The 22,748-nt window shown below is 48.5% G+C and overlaps 1 protein-coding gene across 3 annotated transcripts in view; it reads right to left on the bottom strand.

The window, feature by feature from the left end:
• Zbtb17 (zinc finger and BTB domain containing 17) overlaps window positions 1-21,332 on the bottom strand; it is a 29,638-nt gene extending 8,306 nt beyond the window's left edge. Inside the window, exons 1-3 of one of the 3 annotated variants that reach the window (XM_045148919.1) lie at window positions 21,217-21,332; window positions 17,605-17,691; window positions 8,856-8,886 (exon numbers count right to left, since the gene is read on the bottom strand). In XM_045148919.1, the coding sequence (XP_045004854.1) occupies window positions 8,856-8,886; window positions 17,605-17,688 (115 nt within the window). In that variant the 5' untranslated portion in view covers window positions 17,689-17,691; window positions 21,217-21,332. Of the gene's footprint in view, window positions 1-8,855; window positions 8,887-17,604; window positions 17,692-21,216 lie in introns of those variants that run through there. The other 2 variants (XM_004657618.3, XM_045148920.1) reach the window with 2 other exon arrangements.
• Window positions 21,333-22,748: the final 1,416 nt, after the last annotated feature.

Here is a 22,748-nt window from a genome sequence, read left to right on the forward strand (position 1 = left end):
GCTGGCTGTGGGAGAGAAAGGAGGAAGGGTGGAAAGGGAGAGAAGAAAAGGCAAACCTGTTCAACATGACAAAGCAGCAGCTTAACACAGCCAAGAGCCACTGTGGCACCATGTGGGGGCCAGGTGGTATTACTCACAGAAGTGGCACTGTGGGCTTTACAACCAAACTGCTCCCCTTTCCTCACCCATGGTCCCACTGACTTTATCCTCCCCTCAGAGAGGCTGGTCCCTACAAGGAAGACACACACCACAGGGGCAGGAGAACATGGAGGATGAGATGAGCCACAGCAGCTGAGACTAACCATAGCTTGCTGCTCTCACCGCCACCCTGCCTGCTGGGACCTGAACAGGACAGTGGCCGAGACTGACCACTGCTACCCTTCAGTGAGGACCTCTCACCCCAAAACAACCTTCAACATCCTCACTGTGCTTGACTTTGCTAGAAAGACCCTGAAACTCAGAGCCACGGAAAACAACTAAGACCACAGAGCCCACTGCCCTCAGCCCCAGGTGACTTTCTGGCTGCTTATGGACCTCCACCACTCACACTAACCTGACCTTCTGATGCAAAGTCCCAACTGAGAATCAAAGCTGGGTGTAGTGGCGCACGCCTTTTAATCGCAGCACTCAGGAGGCAGAGGTAGATGGACTGTCACGAATTCAAGGCTACCCTGAAACTACATAGTGAATTCATGGTCAGCTTGGGCTAGAGCCAGACCCCACCTCAAAAATAAATAAATATCGTGCTGCAGCTGAGCTGATAACCTCCTCCATGTAGACCAGCTGACAGAAAGCTGGAAGAAGCAATTCTACATGTAGTTCAATGGGAGGAAGAGATACCACCAGTGAAGATACTCAACAGTGGACACTGGAAGCCTTATAATTGGCTGGCCAGCCCAAAGAAGCCAATGGGTGCAATAGTGGCATATTTGTCATGGTGAAAACCAACTGCCCTCCAATTGGACTAGAGGCATGCTCCATGGGAGGGAATTCATCCCTGATACTGAAAACTTAAAACAGGGATAGCCATGAGCTCTAGGGGTATAACATCTGCTGCTGTCTGGAAAAATGTATACTATGTTTATCAAACTGCCCAGTAAGCACTTCTCTTAATATTTATACCCTTATATTAATGCTACTCTCACTTTGGGTAGAGAATCTTCTCTTTTCAGATGGCAGTCACCTTGGGACGACTCAGAAGGTATCATAGTGCTGGAAAGAAGTGACTGGAGTACTGAGTAACATCCCGATCACACCTTCCAAGGCTCAGGGTCTAATGTGGAAGAGGTGGCGGAAAGAATTAAGAGCCAAAGGAAGGGTAGGACTTACAACGTGCTCCTTCAGACATAAAATGGCCTGGATATCCATGACCTCACAGTGCCTGACACTACCTACACAAGACCATAAGAGGAGGAAAAGATCATGACATCAAAATAAAAGAGAGACTGATTGAGATGGGGAGGGGATATGATGGAGAATGGAATTTCAAAGGGGAAAGTCGGGGGAGGGAGGGTATTACCATGGGATATTTTTTATAATCATGGAAAATGTTAATAAAAATTGAGAATAAATAAATAGAGCTCCAAAATAAATAAATAAAACAGGTTGGAGAGATGGCTCACTGGTTAAGCCAAAGTTTGATTCCCCAGGACCCACAGAAGCCAGATACACAAGGTGGTGCATGCGTCTGGAGTTTGTTTGCAGCAGCCAGAGGCCCTGGCACACTTTCATTCTCTCTATCTCTCCTCTATCCTCTTCTCCTTCTCTCAGATAAATTTAAGAAAAATATATTTTTTAAAATTAGGCAGCATGGGGTTAAGCATAGGGGTTAAGGTATTTGCCTACAAAGCCAAAAGACCCAGGTTTGATTCCACAGGACCCATATTAGCCAGATGCACAAGGGGGTACATGTGCCTGAAGTTCATTTTCAGTGGCTGTGGCCCTGGCGTACCCATTCTCTCTCTCTTTCTGTCAAATAATTAAATAAATTTTTAAAAATTAGGCAGCATACCCTGGTGGCACTGCCACAGTTCAGTTTTCCCCTTGATTTATGAGTGCCTCCCATTGACCTCAGGGGTTAGATCTGAACATCCTTTTAGTAGCCAACAGACTAAGATACAAGCCTCATAAAAGAATCTTGAGTGGAATGAAAAAGGGACACTTGAGGGACACCTGCAATAGAATGCAAGACATGCAGACTGGACATTGGAACCCACAGTTCCATCAGACTCAGATGACTGCAGTTGACAACTTTGCCTAACAGGATGCAGTGCCTGGGCCAGGCCCAGACCCAGACCTAAAGGAGCCGGGAAAAGCATGCTTAGTCCCCAGCCGCCATGCCATAAGATGTTCAAGCTGATGCCTGGGAAACAGAGACCAATGTGTAGAGACCACGTGACATCCAGGGCTCTCTTTCCTGGACCTCTCAACCTAGCTGCCCACTGAATGCTGTCACATGAATGACCTCAACTAACATTCCAGGGAGCAAGACAACTGCCCAGACATCACACAAAGCTGTAAAAAACAGAAACCACTGAGGGCTTAACCCACTGAGTTTGGTTGGTTTGCTATAGAGCAAGGGTCCCCTTAAACAGATAGCACAATGATTTAAAAAAAAAAAAAAAGTGGGAGCTGGAGAGATGGCTTATCATTAAGGCATTTGCCTGTGAAGCCTAAGGATCCAGGTTCGATTCTCCAGGTCCCACATAAGCCAAATGCACATGGTGGTACATACGTCTGGAGTCCATTTGTAGTGGCTAGAGGCCCTGGCATGCCCATTCTCACTCACTCACTCTCTCTCTCTCCCTCTAATAAATAAATAAATAATGTCTTTTTTAAAAAGTGGAAGCTGGGTGTGGTGGTGCACGCCTTTAATCCCAGCACTGGGGAGGAAGAGGTAGGAGGACCGACGTGAGTTCAAGACCACCCTGAGACTACATAGTAAATTCCAGGTCAGCCTGAGCTAGAGCGAGACCCTACCTTGAAAAAACAAACAAACAAATAAATAAATAAATAAAAGTGAGGGCAAGAAAGATGGCTCAGTGGTTAAGGCACTTGTCTGCAAGCCTAAGGACCCAGGTTCAATTCTTAGTATCCACATAAAGCCATATGCACTAGGTGGCATATGCATCTGGAGTTTGTAGTGGCTAAAGGCCATGTCACGTTCATTCATTCTCTCTCTCAAATAAATATTTTTTAAATTTTTTGTTTATTTTTATTTATTTATTTGAGAGCGACAGAGAGAGAAATAGGCAGATAGAGAGAGAATGGGTATGCCAGGGCCTCCAGCCACTGCAAATGAACTCCAGACACGTGCACCCCTTGTGCATCTGGCTAATGTGGGTGCTGGGGAATCCAGCCTCGAACCAGGGTCCTTAGGCTTCACACGCAAGCACTTAACTGCTAAGCCATCTCTGCAGCCCTCAAATAAATATTTTATTTTTAAAAGGGAGGGGGGCTGGAGGGATGGCTTAGTGGTTAAGACATTTGCCTGTAAAGCCAAAGGACCCAGGTTCAATTCCCCAGGACCCACATAAGCCAGATGTACAAGGTAGCACCTGCATCTGGAGTTCGTTTGCAGCGGCCGGAGGCCCTGGCATGCCCATTCTCTCTCTCTCTGTCTCTGTCTCTTTAATAAATAAATAAATAACTTAAAAAATTAAAATTTAAAGAAAAAAGGGAGGGGGTATGATTAACCAGCAGCTGCCAAAGGAAGGTCCTCCATAGATGGGGAAGAGTGCCAGAGCTCTTCTGAGGTGCTGGGCATCTTTTATCTCTCTACTCGGATACACCTAGATCCAGTAAACTGAAGACAGAGACATTTCACATACTTTCATGTGGAAACATTTCAAAATTCAAAGTGCCAGACTCAATCTAGCTATGGCACAAAGGCCAGCCACTCATGGCAGGGCTTCCCTGATGCCCATGCCCTGGACAGTGGCAGGACAGTGAACCTTGGCAAAGCCAGAATAGCTGCAAAGGTACACATGGGTGGGGGCCAGAAAGGCTGAGAGGCCAATCTTTGTCCATAGGCCCAAACTAGGCAGCCAACTGCGGAAGGAAGCTCTTCTTGGGTCCTGAGATTCACTCTTCTCAATCCCACAGGTTTTCCAATAACAAAGAAATGGCGGGGTGGAAAGATGGCTTAGTGGTTAAGGTGCATGCCTGAGAAGCCTAAGGACCCAGGTTCAATTCTCCAGGTCCCACATAAGCCAGATGCACATGATGGCGCATGGTCTGGAGTTCATTTGCAGTGGCTGGAGGCCCTGACATGCCCATCCCCTCCCATCTCTAATAAATAAATAAAAATCTTAAATATATTAAAAAAGAAGAAATGGCATTCATAGAGGTGCTTCAGTATGATCAGTGGGCCATGCACAGCATACCCCACCCCAGCCAGGTAAAAAGTCACAGAACAACTATGAATATGACCAAGTTCCCTTCTGCAGCCTCTGACCATGGGAAGCTCACAGGACCTTATCCAGGGTCTGCACTGGTCTCCTGCTAGTGAAAGGGCTGACAGAGGGCTTCACACATCCATCACAGGAGTACATTAGGTCGAGTCCTGTGAATGCCTGGCACATCCTGAGCAGGCAGTTGTAACCAAGAGGCAGAAATATTGATTATAATGTTCTTTTTTAGGCCAAAGGCCTTATTATATGGAGTCTATATGCCTTTTTACTGGGTTCTTTTGGTGTACTCAGTGATTACATGGTGACAACCCTGTTAAGAAGTCATAATCATAAGCCATTATTCCTTCTAAATGTAATCTGGAAAAATCCCAGAATACAATTAACAAGAGAAGAGGCAGGAACTAAGGGATGAGTGCTGGCGAAGAGCCACTGGGAGTGAGTTTCTCTGTTAAGGGCGCTTTGTATTGACCAACTGTCCTGTTAGGCCTCTAGGGTGCTCCAGGCAAAGCCCAGTCTCTGTCCAAAGCACCAGAAGGCCTGCACTGGGCAGCTCGGTTTTGGACTCAGATGGACACCTGCCTAGCATGAAACGGGGCCAGGTTATCAGCAAGCACTGGGCTGCAACACCAGTGGATAACATTAAGCCAGGAAACAAGTGGCCACCACAGGAAACACTGAGCTTCACCATCAGGTCTCTGGTTCCCAGAACAGACTATAAAACAGGTTCAGCCGCCACAGAGGTCGCCACTGGATGTCCCACATTCACCCTTCCTGATGCCAAGTGGCTCAACCAGACACATGCTCAGGTCAAGAGAATGGACTTCACAACAGGCCACCCTTGCTGCCTTGAAAGCTATGTACCAAAACCACCACCCTTTCTCTTCTAGTGCAACCTGGCAAGAAGCAATTACTAGCAAACCCAGCCCTGTTGGCACAGTCCTCCTTGCTCAGCAAATACTCCTTATTTTTAAAACTTTTTCTTTCTCGGCTTATGTGTGAGAGTATGGGTGCACAGGCCATGTCCACGTATGGAGGTCAGAGGACAACTTCTGGGAGTCTGCTCTGTCTTCTTTGAGACAGCGCTGCACTGTCAAATCGCAAAGGGGCCTCAAGCTAGCCAGCCCGCAGGCTTTAGAGTCTCCCGACTCTACCTCCAATCATCTAGTTTGTGAGCACTGGGATCATAATGCATGTACAACTTACCACTTTGTATCTGGCTTTATATGGATTCTGGAAAATTAAACCCAGGCCGGCAGGTTTTATAAGCAAGCATCTTTAGCCACTGAGCCATCCCCCAGCCCCAAAATGCTTCTTAGATTGAATTCTCTCCATATATAAACATATATATGTACCTGTTTTTTTTTTTTTTTTTTTTTTTGATTTTTCGAGGTAGGGTCTTACTCTGGTCCAGGCTGACCTGGAATTCACTATGTAGTCTCAGGGTGGCCTCAAACTCATGGCGCTCCTTCAAAGCATTCATCGCCACACCCAGCTTTACCCACTTTTTTTTTTTTTTTTTTTTTTTTTTTTTTTTAGCAGTACTGGGGATTAAACATGCTAGGGAAGTGTTCTACCACTGAACTACATCCTCAGCTCTCTCACTTTTAAGACCAATTTTGCCTTTAAACATGCAAACCCGGCTTGGTCCCTTGTAGCAATACCACAGATTCTGATACCTCACCTTCTACTGCCAATGAGCACTCTGACCTTTTGGCTTCCACTGTATGTATTTCCACCAGCCCAGAGTTGGTAATGTTTTTTGTGGTTTGTATTCTAGACATTGTCATGTTAGGCAGCAAAGGCTGGTATTGAGCTGGTAGTCCTTCCTCTGTCTCCCAGGCGCTGGGATTACAGGTGTGAACTACCAGTCTGGGCTTTCTGTCCTTCACTCATGCTTGTCCTCCAACTTCTGCAGCACAAAGGCCCACATCAGGTACCAGGTGCAGGCGTCTTTTTCTCTTATACAGGGTCTTAAGTCTGGTGTGGTGGCTCATACCAATAATCCTGACACTCAGGAGGCGGAGGTAGGAGGAGTGCCTGGTTTTTGAGACCAACCTGCAGCCTCAGAGTTCCAGGTCAGCCTGAAGTAGACCCAGATGAGAGAAAGAAAGAGCGAGTGAGAGAGACAGACAAAAATGAGACAGGGTCTAGTGTAGCCTTGAACTCTTGATCCTTCTGCCTCTACCTCCCAAGTACTGGGATCGTAAGCACATGCCACCACGCAGAGGGCAGACTCAGCTCAGCCTGGGCTACAGTGGGACTCTACCTTGAAAACCAACCAACCAAACAAACAAACAAAAAAGGCAATGCAGGCCGCCGCAGAGGCTGCATGCATCACCAAGGTGTCAGTAGAACTGCTCAGGTTAGGAACATAGAGCCAGGAGTGGTGGTGCATGCCTTTAATCCCAGCACTCGGGAGATAGAGGCAGGAGGACTGCCATGAGTTCGAGGCCACCCTGAGACTCATAGTGAATTCCAGGTCAGCCTGGGCTAGAGTGAGACCCTACCTCGAAACCCCCCCCAAAAATTATAATTAGCTGATGGAGTAGATGTGTATTACTAAAAGGTCTGGCCTGAGAAGCTGGCATGGTGGTGACATTCCTGGAGGTTAGGAGAGATAAGAGTCCATGTGGGAAATCAAGACTTCTGCTCTGACTGGAGAAGATGGTGATCAAGGGAGCATACCTGGACAATGAACAAAGGACCAATGGACACAGAAACAAACCCAGCCTTTGAATCCCAGCTCTAAAGTCTAATGTGTGACGTCAAACATGGTCTCTGACTTGACTGTTTTTCCCCTCAAGTAGGAAAGCACCACAGATATGATGAGAAGATCCACAGCAGCACAGAAATCTGGAAAAAGCTACGCTGCATGCAGCTCCATGGGATTGAGAGACAGGTCATCAGTGGGGATAAACAACAGTGGACACTGCAAGCCTTAAGTTTGGCCAGCCAGGTCAAATGAGCCAATGGGTGCAATAGTCACATATCTATTACAGGGGAAACCAACTGCTCTCTAATTGGACTGGAGACTCGCTCCACGGGAGAGAACACATGCCTGATACTGAAAACCTATGACGGGGGAAGTCATCAGCTCTAGGGGTGTAATGACCGCTGGTGTCTGGCTAAATACATATATATACTATGTTCACCAAACTGCCGGTAAGCACATCTCTTAGTGTTCATACCCATATATTAATGCTACTCTCACTTTTGGCTAGATAACCTTCTCTTTTCAGATAGCACTGGCCTTGGGATGGCTCAAAAGGCACCATGGTGCTGAGAAGAAGTGACAGGAGTGCTCAGCACTGAAATATCTCAATCACACATTCCATGGCTCAGGATCCATTGTGGAAGAGGTGGCAGAAAGAATGTGAGAGCCAGAGGAAGGGTAGGACTCCTTACAATGCAATCTTCCAGACACAAAATGGCCTGGATACCCATGACTTCACAGTGCCTGGTACTACCTTCACAAGACCCTTATAATAGGAGGAAAAGATGATGACAGCAAAATAAAAGACTTAATAGAGAGGGAGAGGGGATATGATGGAGGGTGGAGCTGTGAAGGGGAAAGTGAAGCGGGAGGGAATTATCATGGATTATTGTCCATAATTATAAAGTTGTCAATAAAAATTTTTTTTTTAAATCCACAGCAGATAGGAAGTGCCACCCAGGCTCAAGAGATGGCTCAGCAGCTGAGGCGCTTGCTTTCATGGCCTAGTGACCTGGGTTCGATTCCCCACTCTGCACATCAAGCCAGATACACAAAGTGGTGTGTGCATCTGGTGTTCATTTGCTGAATGGACTTCTTTTGTTGTTTTGTTTTTTTGAGGTAGGGTCTCACTGTAGCTCAGGCTGACCTGAAATTAACTATGTAGTCTCAGGGTGGCCTCAAACTCACAGCGATCCTACCTCTGCCTCCAGAGTGCTGGGAGTAAAGGCATGTGCCACCACACCCAGCTTCTCTTGATCTCTTTTTTTATATCTCTCTGCTTGCAAATAAATACATTAATAATAATAAAAAAACAAAGGGCTGGAGAGATGGTTTAGCAGTTAAGGCACTTGCCTACAAAGGCTAAGATCCCATACTTAACTCCCCAGGTCCCACATAAGCCAGACGCACAAGGTGATGCAAGCACACAAGGTGGTAAATGCATCTGGAGTTCAACTGCAGTGATTGGAGGCCCTGGTGTACCAAGTCTCTCTCTCATAAAATAAAGAAGTGCCACCCAAACCCTGGCAAAGTAGAACTAGTACTACTTGCCTACCAATAATACACTGTCAACAGAAAGGAGGAGACCTCAAGGCATAGTGGCACATGTTTCTGATCCCAGCACCTGGGGAGGCAAAGGCAGGAGGATACAGAGCTTGGGGTTGCCCTTACCTACACAGTGAAGCCCGGACTCAACTGAGGGCTGGGTAGCTTAGTGGTAAAGTGCTTACCTACCAAGTATAAGATCCTGGATTCCCGGCACTAAAAGGACAGGGGGAGGAGTGAATTAGAAACAAACCACATCACCCAGCGCACACTTCCTGTGCCCATAGCAGCAGGGTAATGCTCTGGGGAGGCAATCTGACAGAGAAGGCCCACTCTAAGCCCCATCCTTGGCAACTCCACAGGGGAGAGGTCTGATGAGCAAATACTACCCCTGGGGACACATGGCCTGGCAGCATCTAGTCATGGAGCAGAGGTGACAGAGCATTCAGGAGGAGGACAGCAAGAGGCATGGAGTGGGGGCATGCTGGGACGCTGGGGGCACGTAGCCTCAGCGCAGGGAGGCAGGAAGTGCACCTGGGGCGGGCCTCACCAGGAACAGCTCTTCCTCTACTTCGAGGACAGAGGCAGATATCAGAAGCTGACAAACAGGGACACACCACAGCACTGGGACCTTGGGACCCAAAAAATAGAATGATGTCACCTTCGCTGGCACTGGAAAGGGTTAGCTGGTGCCCAGAATCAACACACTCTTACATGAGTCTCTCCGAACCGCCCACAAAATACCAGAAAACCAAGTCCAGGCCAAGAGTCACAGTGCTGACTCACACTTCAGAGAAGACACCCACACCTCTGGAGGGTGTAGGAGCAAGCGGTGATGGGGCTCCTCTGAAGAGTGGGAGGAGGACTTGGGGACAGTTGTCACTGGTGTCCTTTCTCTATTTTTAGTGTTACAACTTATAAATATTATACATTAAAAAATTAAACCAGATGAAATGAAGGAAAGAGGGAGGGAGAGACAGAGACAGGCAGAAATCTGTGTCTTTCTTTTCTATGTGCTATAAAGCCTTTAAGGCGTTCTCCAGCCAACTGTGGTGGGTCACACCTGTAATTCCAGTGCTCAAGACTGAGGCGGAGGACTACTGCTAGTCCCAGGCTGGCCTAGGCTACAAAGTGAAGCCAAGGAAGGATGGATGGAAGGAAGGGAGGGAGGGAGGGAGAGAAAGAACAAGTGGAGGGATGGAGGGAGGGAGAAAATAAGACATTTTTCTAAAACCTGATGACTCAAAATTTCTCAACAGGAAAAAATTTTCATAAGGGAAATGGAAAATTTTGGCAGTTTGCACAGAGAACATGTCACTCAGAAACTACGAGCAGAAATCCCTGAAGGGAACTCCCCTAGAAGAACCGTGGGCACACTCGTTTTCAGGTACAGACGCAACCCTGTTATGCTGTGCTGAGCTGAAGTGAAGCTGGGTGCAGCACTGTCGGCCACTGCTGGGGCTTTCAACTCCTGGCTGGCCTGCCACTCAGGAACTGAGCACAGCTAGCTTATCAAGACTCTCAGTCAGCAGGGAACAGACCTCCAGCCTCAACTCCCTTCCTGTAAAATGGGGATGACAGCAGAACTTTCTACCTCACAAAGCTGCTGCCGGCCGTCATCATCATCCCACAGAACCCCACGCCAGTAACAGTGACAAAGCAGAGACCTCCAAACCTGGTCCTGCCTTTCTTCTTCTTCCAGGGAGGGTCTCACTCTAGCCCAGCTGTCCTGGAACTCACCAAGTAGTCTCAGGCTGCCTCAAACTCACGGCGATCCTCTACCTCTACTCCTGAGTTCTGGTATTAAACCACACCTGGCCTTCCTGACTCCTAAATATGGATGTAAGAAACGAGTTGGGGAGATGGCTCAGTGGTAAAAGCACTTGTCACACAAGCATGATCACCTGGGATCAAACCCAGGGCCTTCTGCATGTGAGGCAAGCACACTACTAACAGTTATATCCCCAGAACCTTCTTAACAATTTTTGTTTTGTTTTGGTTTTTCAAGGTAGGGTCTTACTCTAGCCCAGGCTGACTTGGAATTCACTATGTAGTCTCAGGGTGGTCTCAAACTCACAGCAATTTTCCTACCTCTGTCTCCCAAGTGCTGGGATTAAAGGTGTGCACCACCATGCTCAGCTTAACAATTTTTAGAAGTATTTGATGAGCATGACCTGATATGAAGAGAGAGCAAAGGGACAAGGTCTTTCCAGATATCAAGAGTTATAGAAGCACAGCCAGCAGTGGCTCCGTAACTCTACAAATATGCTGCACTGAACCCCGCTGAGCTTTGTAAATGGGTTAACATATACTGTGGGAGTTTCTTAGCAATCAAGATGTTATTTCAGAAACTAGAGTCGGGCTGAGGAAATAACTCAACAGATAAAGTTTTTATTGTACAACTGAGTATCTGAGTTCAAGTCCACAGGCCCCACATAAAAATTCCAGAAACTGTAGAGGGCTTCTATATTCTCAGTGCACCTATGGGGAAAAGGGAGGTGGAAATTTCCTAGAGGATTGTGAACAGAGGGTGAACACGAGACTCTGCCTCAAACAGGTATCCTCTGATCTCTACCCATGCACCAGGGCACTTGTATACCTGCACATACATGTACACACAAATTGAATTCATTAAAATTTTAGGGATAGACAGATGGCTTAGTAGTTAAGGCACTTGCCGCAAAGCCAAGGGACCTTGGTTCGATTCCCCAGTGCCCACATAGAGCCAAATACACATGGTGGTGCATGGTCCTGGAGTTTGTTTGCAGTGGCTGGAGGCTCTGCCATACCTGTTCTCTCTCTCTCTCAAGTAAATACAATATTTAAAAGAAAATTTTAGCTGGGCATGGTGGTGCATGCCTTTAATCCCAGCACTTGGGAGGCAGAGGTAGAAGGATCACCGAGAGTTCAAGGCCACCCTGAGACTACATAGTGAATTCCAGGTCGGCTTGGACTAGAATGAGACCCTACCTAGAAAAACTAAAAAAAATAAAAAAAATAAAAAAGTGCTGGGGCTGGAGAGATGGTTCAACAGTTAAGGTGCTTGCCTGCAAAGCCTAACAACCTGGGTTCAATTTCCCAGTACCCACCTAAAACCAGATGTAAAATGGCGCATGTATCTGAAGTTTGTTTGCAGCATCAAAAGGCTCTGACACGCCAATTCAACCCCCCCCCACTCTACATGAAAATAAGAAAAAAAATTAATTCTTAGCCAGACGTGGTGGCACATGCCTTTAATCCCAGCACTTGGGAGACAGAGGTAGGAGGATCACCGTGAATTTGAGGCCACCCTGAGACTACATAGTAAATTCCAGGTCAGCCTGAGCTAGAGTGAAACCCTACCTTGAAAAACCAAAAAAAAAAAAAAAAAATTTTTATTTGGGAGAGGGAGGGAGAGAATGGACATATCAGGGCCTCTAGCCACTGCAAATGAACTCCAGACACATGCGCCACCTTGTGCATCTGGCTTACATAGAACCTGGAGAATCGAACCTGGGTCCTTAGGATTCGCAGGCAAGCACCTCCACTGCTAAGCCATCCTTCCAGCCCTTGGATGTTTTTATTTATTTATTTATTTTCTTTTTCTTTTTTTCCAGGTAGGATCTTGCTCTAGCCCAGGCTGACCTGGAATTCACTATGTAGTCTCAGGGTGGCCTCAAACTCATGGCAATCCTCCTACCTCTGTCTCCCAAGTATCGGGATTAAAGGCGTGTGCCACCATGCCCAGTACCTTTGGAGTTTTTTTTTGTTTGTTTGTTTGTTTTTAAATCAGGATCTCATATGGCCCAGGCTGGTCCTGAACTCAGTGATCCTCCTGCCTTAGCCTTCTGAGTACTGAGATTACAGACATGGCTCTCTGTGCCTGGCACAATATAAATTTCTTTATGATTTAGTATCAATATATTTGATTTGTATACTTATTTCACAACCTATGTATGCAGGGTGATGTAAGAATTTCTTATGTAAAAGGGGGGTGGTCAGTACGTGGAAACAGCCCAAGAAGCTGTGCTCTCAACAATGTTTTTTTTTTTTTTTCAACAATGTTTTGAAAGCTAGGGGTGAGTGATCCTAGGCAGAGCCTTGCAACAGGGACAGTGGAAGTGGCGCCAGCGGGGTGGCAGGACAGTTTGCGCTGCCACATCTCTCAGGACCAAAGCTGCGCTTGTGTTTGAGGTTACAATGAGCCATCAGGCCTGCTGCCTGCCTCTCCACTCTCAGCTGGATTCCCACATCTGAGCCTCAGCTCATGTGACTCATCAGACATGAGCGAGCAGTTCCCGGTCCTCACCCTTTGCTTCTTTCCTGCCTCGTAAGCTCAGGCCCTAAGAACCACACGTCTCCAGTGCAGTGCGCTGAATCCATGGGCTCTGGTTTTCTTGGCGACAGTATTGACATCAACCAGTCTTAGCTCACCCTAGGACTGTCGGGATGAGGATACACACCGTGAGCCCCCCCCCCCCCACACACACACACACAGGTGTGCTCCACTCACCACTGCAGTACATGCTGAATTCACTTGTGCCACAAGCTTTCTCTCTGGCCTCCTCTCATTCTATCACTTAACAACTATGACCAGCAAGACTGAAGTTATGAACTCCTGGGCAAGTGGCTTTGTGCATACGACAGAGAGCATTTTGTTTTCTCTTACCACTGCAGCCCGGCGGTGCATGACCTAACAAGAAGCAGCTTCAAAAAGGAAGGGTTCCTGTTGGCTTTACATCCATCGTGGGGAGGAAGGAGCCTGAGGCGGCGGGTCACGTTCCGTCCACGGTGAGGACGCAGAGTGAGGAATGCTGATGTTCATCTAGCGCTCTCCCTTTTACTTAGTCTGGGACCTCAGCCCACAGGATTGGAGTTGCTCACAGTTAGGGTGCAGTCCTCCCATCTCAATTAAGCTAATCTAGAAAATTCCTCACACTAGCACTAGGAAGGCTAAAGTAGAAGAATTGCCATGAGTTTGAAGCCAGCTTGGGCTGCACAGTGAGTTCCAGATCAGCCTGGGTTACAGTGAGAACATGCCTCAAAAAAATAAAATAAAAGCCGGGCGTGGTGGTGCATGTCTTTAATCCCAGCACTCGGAGGTAGAGGCAGGAGGATGGCCATGAGTTTGGGGTCACCCCTGAAACTACACAGTGAGTTCCAGGTCAGCCCGGGCTGGAGCAAAAACCAACCTCAAAAAAAAAAATAAATAAATAAAAGAAAGATGAAAGAAAGAAAATTCTTCAGACATTCCCAGAGATTTGTTTCCATGGTGATTCTAAATCCTATCAAGTTGACAACCAGAGATTAACCCTCACAGGACCCATCCCTATTGGGATGAACAATACTGAACAATGTATCACCTTGCCAAACACATCTGTGCATCCAAGCAAGACACCAACCGTCAGGGAATTCCTGAACTGTGGAAAATGGACCACCTGGTCTTTTCCATGCAAGGTGCTGAAACTCTGCAACTCCCCCATGGAGGCTGCCCTGTCAGCCTTATACACTGGAGGCCAGGTCTTCCATTGAAAAGGCTTGTATGTGCTTTGATATATGCAATAACCAAAGCCATTCGACTCTCTGAACACCATCTTCCCTTCCCTACAGTGCACACACATGACAGGGGCTCTGCAAGGCAACTGAGTTATCTGGAAGGAGAAGATGACTTCATTTCCACAATGCATCCTCTAACACCAGATTTTTCTATGCTCCTGTTTTCTTCCTCACCTCTATACACACTCTTTTTCCTGACCCTCTCAAGGGTCTGCCTTGCCTAACATATGTTAACACCAGTTGCCAGTTATGAATCTGGGGACTCGATTAAGCGCTTGACATGCACATGCAGCTCTACCCAGTAAAATTATGTACCACAAAAAGAAAAAAAATTATGTACCAGTAAGCCACTATCCCTACTGACCACTGCAGAGCCTAAGAGCCAGAGGTCAAGTACTCTGGACAAAGCATACAGAGAGTAAGTATAACTGTCAGGTACGTCTTCTTAGAAGCTTATGCTTCAGGCCAGGTGTGGTGGCGCACGCCTTTAGTCCCAGCACTCCAGAGGCAGAGGTAGGAGGATCACTGTGAGTTCAAGGCCAGCCTGAGATTACAGAGTGAGTTCCAGGTCAGCCTGAGCTAGAGTGAGATGCTATCTCAGGGGGAAAAAAAGAAAAAGAAAAAAGTTTATGCTTCAAACTGGACATGGTAATTGATGCCTTTAATCCCAACCCCAGGAAGGCTGAGATAGGAGATTACTAAAATTGAGGCCAGCCTGGGCTACACAGTGAGTTCCAGGTCAGCCTGGGCTAGAATAAGACCCTGCCTTGAAAAAGCAGCAGCAGCAGCAGCAGGGTGTGGTGGCTCATGTCTATAACCCCAGCACTCAGGAGGTTGAGGTAGGAGGATCACTGTTGAGTTGCCTGGACTACAGAAAGTGTTTCAGGTCAGCCTGTGCTAGAGTAAGAGTCTGCCTCAAAAAAGAAAGTGCTGGGCTTGGTGGCATTATGCAGCATTTGGGAGGCAGAGGTAGGAGAACTGCCATGACTTTGAGGCCACCCTGAGACTACATAGTGAATTCCACATCGTCTTGGGCCAGAATGAGACCCTACCTTGAAAAACCAAAAAAAAAGCAAGCAAGCAAGCAAGCTTGGAAACTCCTGAGCAAAACAGCAAAGCACACAGCAGTCTCAACTCTGCTCCTACCACCCAGATAACCCAGCCTCTAAAGGATGACAACCTGGCTTTCTGTTTCCTTGACTGTGACAGGGCTGGCTTCTCTGCCTTTGAGTCATTCTGCACCTGGCAGCAGGAAGTACCGACTTTTGGTAAGTGCTCACAGCAGACCCTGTGGAGCTCACTGAATTCTCAAAGCATTTCTGTGAGGGGGATGTTATGAGCCCTGCTTTCCAGATGAGGAAACTAAGGCTTGGCCATGGCATAACTGTCCACCAGAAATACAGCCCACCAAACAGGGCAGCAGGGATTCATGCTTGCCTCCAGTCTTGACTGCCCATATGCACCTGAGAGGACCTCTATAGTAACCATGTCATTCCTGCACAGTGCCCCCACACCCGGAGTGTCTTCACACTTGTGACCAGACCTTTATAGCACACTGCAGCGTAGGTGGCTATCCACATGACTAGGAGTGCCCTGCTCCTGAGATACAACCTCGGTCTAGTCCATATTCCCAGCATGTACCTAGCAGTGCGTGACATTTATTGGGCAAGAAAACACTACTTGCATGACAAGCCTGAGCACTCCGAGCCCAAGGCCCATAAACCAGCCCAGAGCCTGCGCTGCCTGCCACAAGGACAGGCCCCAGAGCACACCTAGCCCTCTCCCACTCCATGCACCACTGGACCTCTCCTCAGGCAGGGACCCGACCCGACCCCACCCTGACGGTCCTGCCACACTGGGACCAGGGCAGGTTCTCTCGGCCCGTGCTTCCTCCAGCACCTGCACAGTCCATTCTCTGGTAATGCCAGATGCAGCGGCTGACTTGTGCATGGGAACCATGTTATACACCTGCATCATAACCTCAACAGGTGAGAACATGCTCCCTGTTCTGTCTTGCCCTTTGGGGCACATGGAGTTTAGACGTGATAGCAGGAGCCAGAGCAGCCAGCTTGGACCATGAGATGGATGCCCAAGCTTGAGCCATGTGATCAAAGAAATCCTGCTCCACATGTGTACCCCAGAACCAAGTGACCTGCTCTCCTAGTGCTAGATGGCACATTCCAGACTGGTGTGGGAGGGGGAGGGATCAACATCTGTTTTGTTTCTGTCACTGTATTTGTGACTACTTTTTATTTTTTCGAGGTAGGGTCTCACTCTGGCCCAGGCTGACCTGGAATTCAGTATGTGTTCTCAGGGTGGCCTCGAACTCTCGGCGATGCTCCTACCTCTTTGCCTCCCAAGTGCTGGGATTACAGGCATGTGCCACCAAGCCCTGCTTGTGACTACTTTTTTGGAGCATTTTGTTTATTTTGTTTTGAGGCAGGGTCTCACTCTAGCCCATACTGGCCTTGAACTCAGGGCAGTCCTCCTTCCTCAGACTCTCAAGTGCTGGAACTAAAGGCGTGTGCCACCGTGACAGGCTGAGCAGTTTTATTTGTTTGCCTGGTATCTTTCAAGGTAGAATCTCACTATAGCCCAGGCTGACCTGGAACTCACTTTGTAGACCCAGGCTGGCCTTGAATTTACAGTAATCCTCCTACCTTTGACTCCTGAGTGCTGGGATTGAAGGCCTGGCTTTGGCTGAGCATTTTATCACATGAATGTTCAGTGCTAGGGATGGAATACAGGGCCTTGCACATGCTAGGCAAGCACTCTACCCCTGAGCCATGCCTCTGCCCTGCTGCGAGAATGTTAGATTGCACCTAACTACAGTCAGGTGTGAGCATTGCCCAGCAATCAGTCAACTCCAGTCTTTGTTAGGAAAAAAAAAAAAAAAAAGTAGGTCAGGTGTGTTGGGACATGCCTGTGATCTCAGCATTCAGGAGAGACAAAAGGGCCACTGCAAGTTGGAAGGCAGCCTGGTCTACATAGTGAGACCCTGTCTCAAAAAAAACACAAAAATTAGCCAGGCATGGTGGTGCATGCCTTTAATCCTAGCACTCAGGAGGCAGAGGTAGGAGGATGAGTTCAAGGCCACCCTGAGACTACATAGTGAATTCCAGGTCAGCCTGGGCTACCTCAAAAAAACAAACAAACAAACAAAAAAAAAAAAGTGCTTGCTTGCAAAGTCTGCCAGCCCAGGTTCAATTCCCTAGCATCCACCTAAAGCCAGACGCACAAAGTGGTGCATGTGTCTGGAGTTCATTTGTAGCCCCTATTATACATATTCTCTCTTACCACAAATAAAAATATTTAAAATATATATTTTCTAAAAACAAAACGAACAAAGATAAAACCTCCTTTCCTCATTGATCTCACTCCAAAATATTACAGACGTACCTCAGATCTCCAGATAGCCCAGGCCACTCTTCTCTGACAGTTTGTCTGTGTAAACTCCAGCTTGGCTCCCCTCCTCCAGCTCATTACCTGAATCATAAGACACCCAATTGGAAAATCCAGTAAGAACATGAAAGGAACCCACTCAGCTCTCCAAGAGCCACTCCTCTGTGCATTCATCTAATTGACAAGTGTAGAGTTTGGTACTCTCGAAATGTTACCATGTGTGGCAATCTGCTGCTACCTGACAAACGTGTGACAGACATGGGAGCAAAGATGAACAATCTCACCACAGTCCCCACACTCAGGAGCTCCTGCCTGGCCAGAAGCACAGCACAGTGTTGACAGTCTGGGCTGTTCAGTGCAGTGTAACCATTCCTCTAGGGTGTCCTGGACCTTCATTTTCATTTCACACCCTCACCCAATTTTAGTAAGAGGTTTGGTTTTATTTTTAATGGTGTGTGTGTGTGTGTGAGCGCAGGAACATGTATGCCATGGCACGCACGTGGAGATTAGAGGACAACTTTAAGGCGCGGTCCTCACCTTCCACCTTGTTTGAGGCAGTGTCTCTGGAGGTTCCTTGCTGTTCACCAGGTTAGCTGGTCCTCCAGCTTCCAAGAAACTCTCCTGTCTCCGCCTCCCATCTTGCTGTGGGTGTGATGGGATTACAGAAACCTGCCACAGCTTCTGGCTTTTTATGTGAAGTCTCGTGGTCCAAACTCAGGTACTTAGTGACAAATGTTTTATCCACTGAGCCTTCCCCCTAGCCTAGGGAGCAAATTTTTTGTGTTTTGTTTTTTTTGTTTGTTTGTTTTTGTTTTTCAAGGTTTAGTCTCACTCTAGCCCAGGCTGACCTGAAATTCACAATGCAGTCTCAGGCTGGCCTTGAATTCACAGTGATCCTCCTACCTCAGCTTCCCAAGTGCTGGATTAGTGATGTGAGCCACAGTGGCCAGCTTCACTTGCATGCTTTATGGCATACAACCACCCTCCCCCACTTAAAACTGTTCTTTGGGGACTGGAGAGATGGCTTAGCAGTTAAGGGGCTTGCCTGAAAACCTACGGACTCAAATTCAACTCTCCAGGTCCCACATAAAACCAGACGCACAAAATGACACAAGCGCACACGGCTGCACATGCTCACAAGGGGTGCACGGGTCTGGAGTTTGACTGCAGCGGCTGGAGGCCCTGGCACACCAGTTCTCTCCCCACTTCTCTCTCATTAAAAAAAGGGGGGGGAGATGAAAAAAGGGCTGAAGGGATGGCTTAGCAGTTAAGGCATTTGTCTGCAAAGCCAAAGGACCCAGGTTCGATTCCCCAGGACCCATGTTAGCCAGATGCACATGGGGGCACACACATCTGGAGTTCATTTGCAGTGGCTGGAGCCCAGGCACACCCATTCTCTCTCTCCTTCTTTCTCTCTGTCAAATAAATAAATATTTTTTTTTAAAAAAAAGGCCAGTCTGGAGCCGGGCGTGGTGGCGCACGCCTTTAATCCCAGCACTTGGGAGACAGAGGTAGGAGGATCTCCATGAGTTCAAGGCCACCCTGAGACTACAGAGTTAATTCCAGGTCAGCCTGGACCAGAGTGAGACCCTACCTCAAAAAACCAAAAAAAAAAAAGGCCAGTCTGTTGGGCTTGCCTAAAAAAAAAAAACAAAAAACTGTTTTTTGGAGCTAGAGAGATGGCTTAGCAGTTAAGGAGCTTGCCTGCAAAGCCAAAGGACCCCCAGTTCGATTCCCCAGGGCTTACATAAGCCTGGTGCACCCATTCTCTGCTTCTTTCTCTCTTTCACTCTCAAATAAATTTTTTAAAAAAATTTTTAGGGCTGGAGAGATGGCTTAAGTGGTTAAGGTGTATGCCTATGAAGCCTAAGGACCCAGGTTCGATTCTCCAGGTCCCATGTAAGCCAGATGCACATGGTGGCACATGCATCTGGAGTTCATCTGCAGTGGCTGGAGGTCCTGGCACACCCATTCTTACTCTCGCTGTCTCAAATAAATAAATAAAATGTTTTTTAAAATGTTCAAAAACATTGTTATTTGCTGGGTGTCTGAGCAATACCAACATACACCAGTCAGGAGACAACCCTGACTCCTCTGTGCCCTCTCACTGAAGTAGCCACAATTCCGCAGTTCTACCTCTAAAAGTCTCTCTCCAACCATCTGCCTCTGAATTTACTCAAGGCGACCCTAATTTCTCACCTGGATTAATCTAGCAGGTTCTTAATTGGCTTCCAGGCCTAATATATTCTTCAACTTGGCCAGCCCACAAAACTGACTCTTTTGTTGTGTTTTTGTTTTTTTGAGGTTGGGTTTCACTGTAGCCCAGACTGACCTGGAATTCCCTATGTAGTCTCAGGCTGGCCTCGAACTCACAGCGATCCTCCTACCTCTGCCTCCCATGTGCTGGGATTGAAGGCGTGTGTCACCACACCTGGCTTCAAAACTGATTCTTAAATCTTTTTCCATTAACCTAAAATTTGAAGTCCTTAATTAGGTTTGCAAGGTCCCAGCCTGCTTCCTCGCTGTTGCCGCCCATCTCTTCCTCTAGGTGGAGGAACCTCAGCTTCCTCAGTCTATAACTTCAACTAAAAATCTAAGCATCCTTTAGGTCTCGGCTTTCTAATGGACAGACTTCCTGGACTCACTCAAGACCCGTGTCTCTACTCTGTTCTCAGAGGAAGGAGGGCCCTTCCTCCAGCACAGCAGGGTGCTGAACTGCCGCGTCTCCTTCCCACCTGGGGCTCCGATAGATGATAACACAAATAACAGCAAGGACTAACATACACCGTACAGCATTCGCTCTGCAGTCTTAAATTACGGGCACTGTACACCTATTACCTCGTGTCACCCTCAATACACTTGAGACAAATTTCACTATCGTCCCTGATTTAAGCGCGAGGAAACCGCGGCACGGGAGAGCTTAAAGGGACAGCAAGGAACTGGGGAGCCTTGGAGAGTCCAAACCACGACTCAGGGACGGAGTCTCTGGTCTGGTCGGCTTCGCTTGCCTTATCCGCAAGACCTATGGAGCGCTGAGCCACTGCCTTCTGTGGCACGGATGGATGGATGGATGGATGGATGGATGGATGGATGCATGCATGCATGCATGCATGCATGCATGCAAGGGTTTTTATAAGGGGGTAGTGTCTGGCCCCCTAACTCTGCCCTCAGCCCCGAGGCCTGCGTCCTCCAAGCCTTCCCCACCTAGCCCACGTCCAGCCACACGTGCCGGCCCAGCATTTCGCCCCCTCGCGGCCGCAGGACGCCCACCCGCCGCGGCGCACGGGGTCAAGGGGCGGTGACAGCCCGGCGGCGGGGGCGGAGATGCTACCAGCTGGGGTGTCACACCCGGGGCCCGAGGCGACCCGCGACCCCACGGCCCGGGGCGCACTGCTGGCACAGCGCCCGCCTCGCCTCCCCCGCGCCGTCCCGCGATCAGATGGCTCGCAGCGTCCAGCCCCGCGGGGGGGGGGGGGGCTCGGCCCGGCTCCCGTCCCGGGGCACTTCCTCCCCTCCCCCACACAACCGTCCACGGCGTCCCGCCGCGCCCCACCCTCCGCCGCCCGCGGCCGCGCGCGCGAGACCGCCCCGGCGCTCGCTGGGCCTCACCTGCCATGTCCCGAAGCCCGCCACAGAGGGAGGCGCATCACGGCCGCGAGAAGGCCGGGGGCTGCACTCCGGAGCAGACAAAGGGCGCCGCCATGTTAGAGTCGGGCGGAACAGACCTCGCCGGCTTCCCGGCTGCAACTTCCGGCGCCTGCGCAGTGCCCTCGCCGGAGGCACGACCGCGGACACGCGCCTGCGCGTAGCTAGCCCCAAGTTCTACGTTAGAGTAACCTAACCCGGCACCTGGAACTGTCCTCTCCCTCACCCGCTCTTGGGTTTCTATCGCAAACCTAACAGTAGCAGCTTCCGTGGGTTCAAAGCTTACTGTGAGCTCTTGACGTGCGTTATCTCTTTAAATCCTCACGCCATAAAACAGTGCTATTGGTGCCCTGCGTGGTGGCACACGCCTTTACTCAGGAGGCAGGAGGATGACTAAGTTCGAGGCCAGCCCGGAGCTGTAAGAGTTCCAAGTCAGCCAGGGTAGAGTAAGACTCTACTTCGGGGGAAAAAAAAGAATTGTATTGGGCTGGAGAGATGGCTTAGTGCTAAGGCACTTGCCTGCGAAGCCTAACAACCTGGGTTCAGTTCTCCAGTACCCACCTAAAGCCAGATGCACAGGGTGGTACATGCGTCTGGAGTTCAGTTGCAGTGGCTGGAGACCCTGGTGTGCGCATTCTCTGTCTCTCTTCTATCTCTCTCACTGCTGGCAAATCAATAATAAACTTTTAAAAAGTATTGTATTTCTCCCATGCCTTTCTCCCTCCCTCTCTTCCTCTCCCCCCCCCCCCCCCGTCTCTCTCTCTTTTCTCCAGGTAGGGTCTCATCCTGGCTCAAGTTGATCTAGCACTCACTCTGTAGTCCCAGGCTGGCCTTGAACTCAGCAATCCTCTTACCTCTGCCTCCTGTGTATGTGGGCGGGGGGGAGTGGTTAATGCTGTGCACTACCATATCTGACTATTTCTCCCTTAAAAAAAAAAAAGACTTTTATTTATTAGAGAGAGCGAATGGGCACGCTAGAGCCTCTAGCCATTGCAAACGAACTCCAGACACATGAGCCACCTTGTGCATCTGGCTTACATGGGACCTGGAGAATCGAACCTGGGTCCTTAGGCTTCACAGGCATGCACCTTAACCGCTAAGCAATCTCTCCAGTCTTCCCTTTTTGTTTTAAACTATTTTATTTATTTGCAAGCATTGAGAGAATGACAATGGGTGTGCCAGGGCCTCTTGCCACTACCAAATGAACAGATTTTGTGCATCTGACTATACATGGATACTGAGGAACCCAACCTCAGCCAGCAAACTTTGCAGGCAAATTCTCCCCCTTTTTAAAGAAGAGAAAAACGAAGCCAGGTGTAGTGGCGCATACCTTTAATCCCAGCACTCAGGAGGTGGAGGTAGTAGGACTGTGGTGAGTTCAAAGCCACTCTGAGAATACATACTGAATTCCAGGTCAGCCTGAGCTAGAGTGAGACCCTGCCTCAAAAAAAAGAGGAGGAGGAGGAGGAGGAGAAGAAAAACCGAAGTGCAAAAAG

Source organism: Jaculus jaculus, chromosome 5 (assembly GCF_020740685.1).
Source record: "Jaculus jaculus isolate mJacJac1 chromosome 5, mJacJac1.mat.Y.cur, whole genome shotgun sequence".
NCBI lineage: Eukaryota > Metazoa > Chordata > Mammalia > Rodentia > Dipodidae > Jaculus > Jaculus jaculus.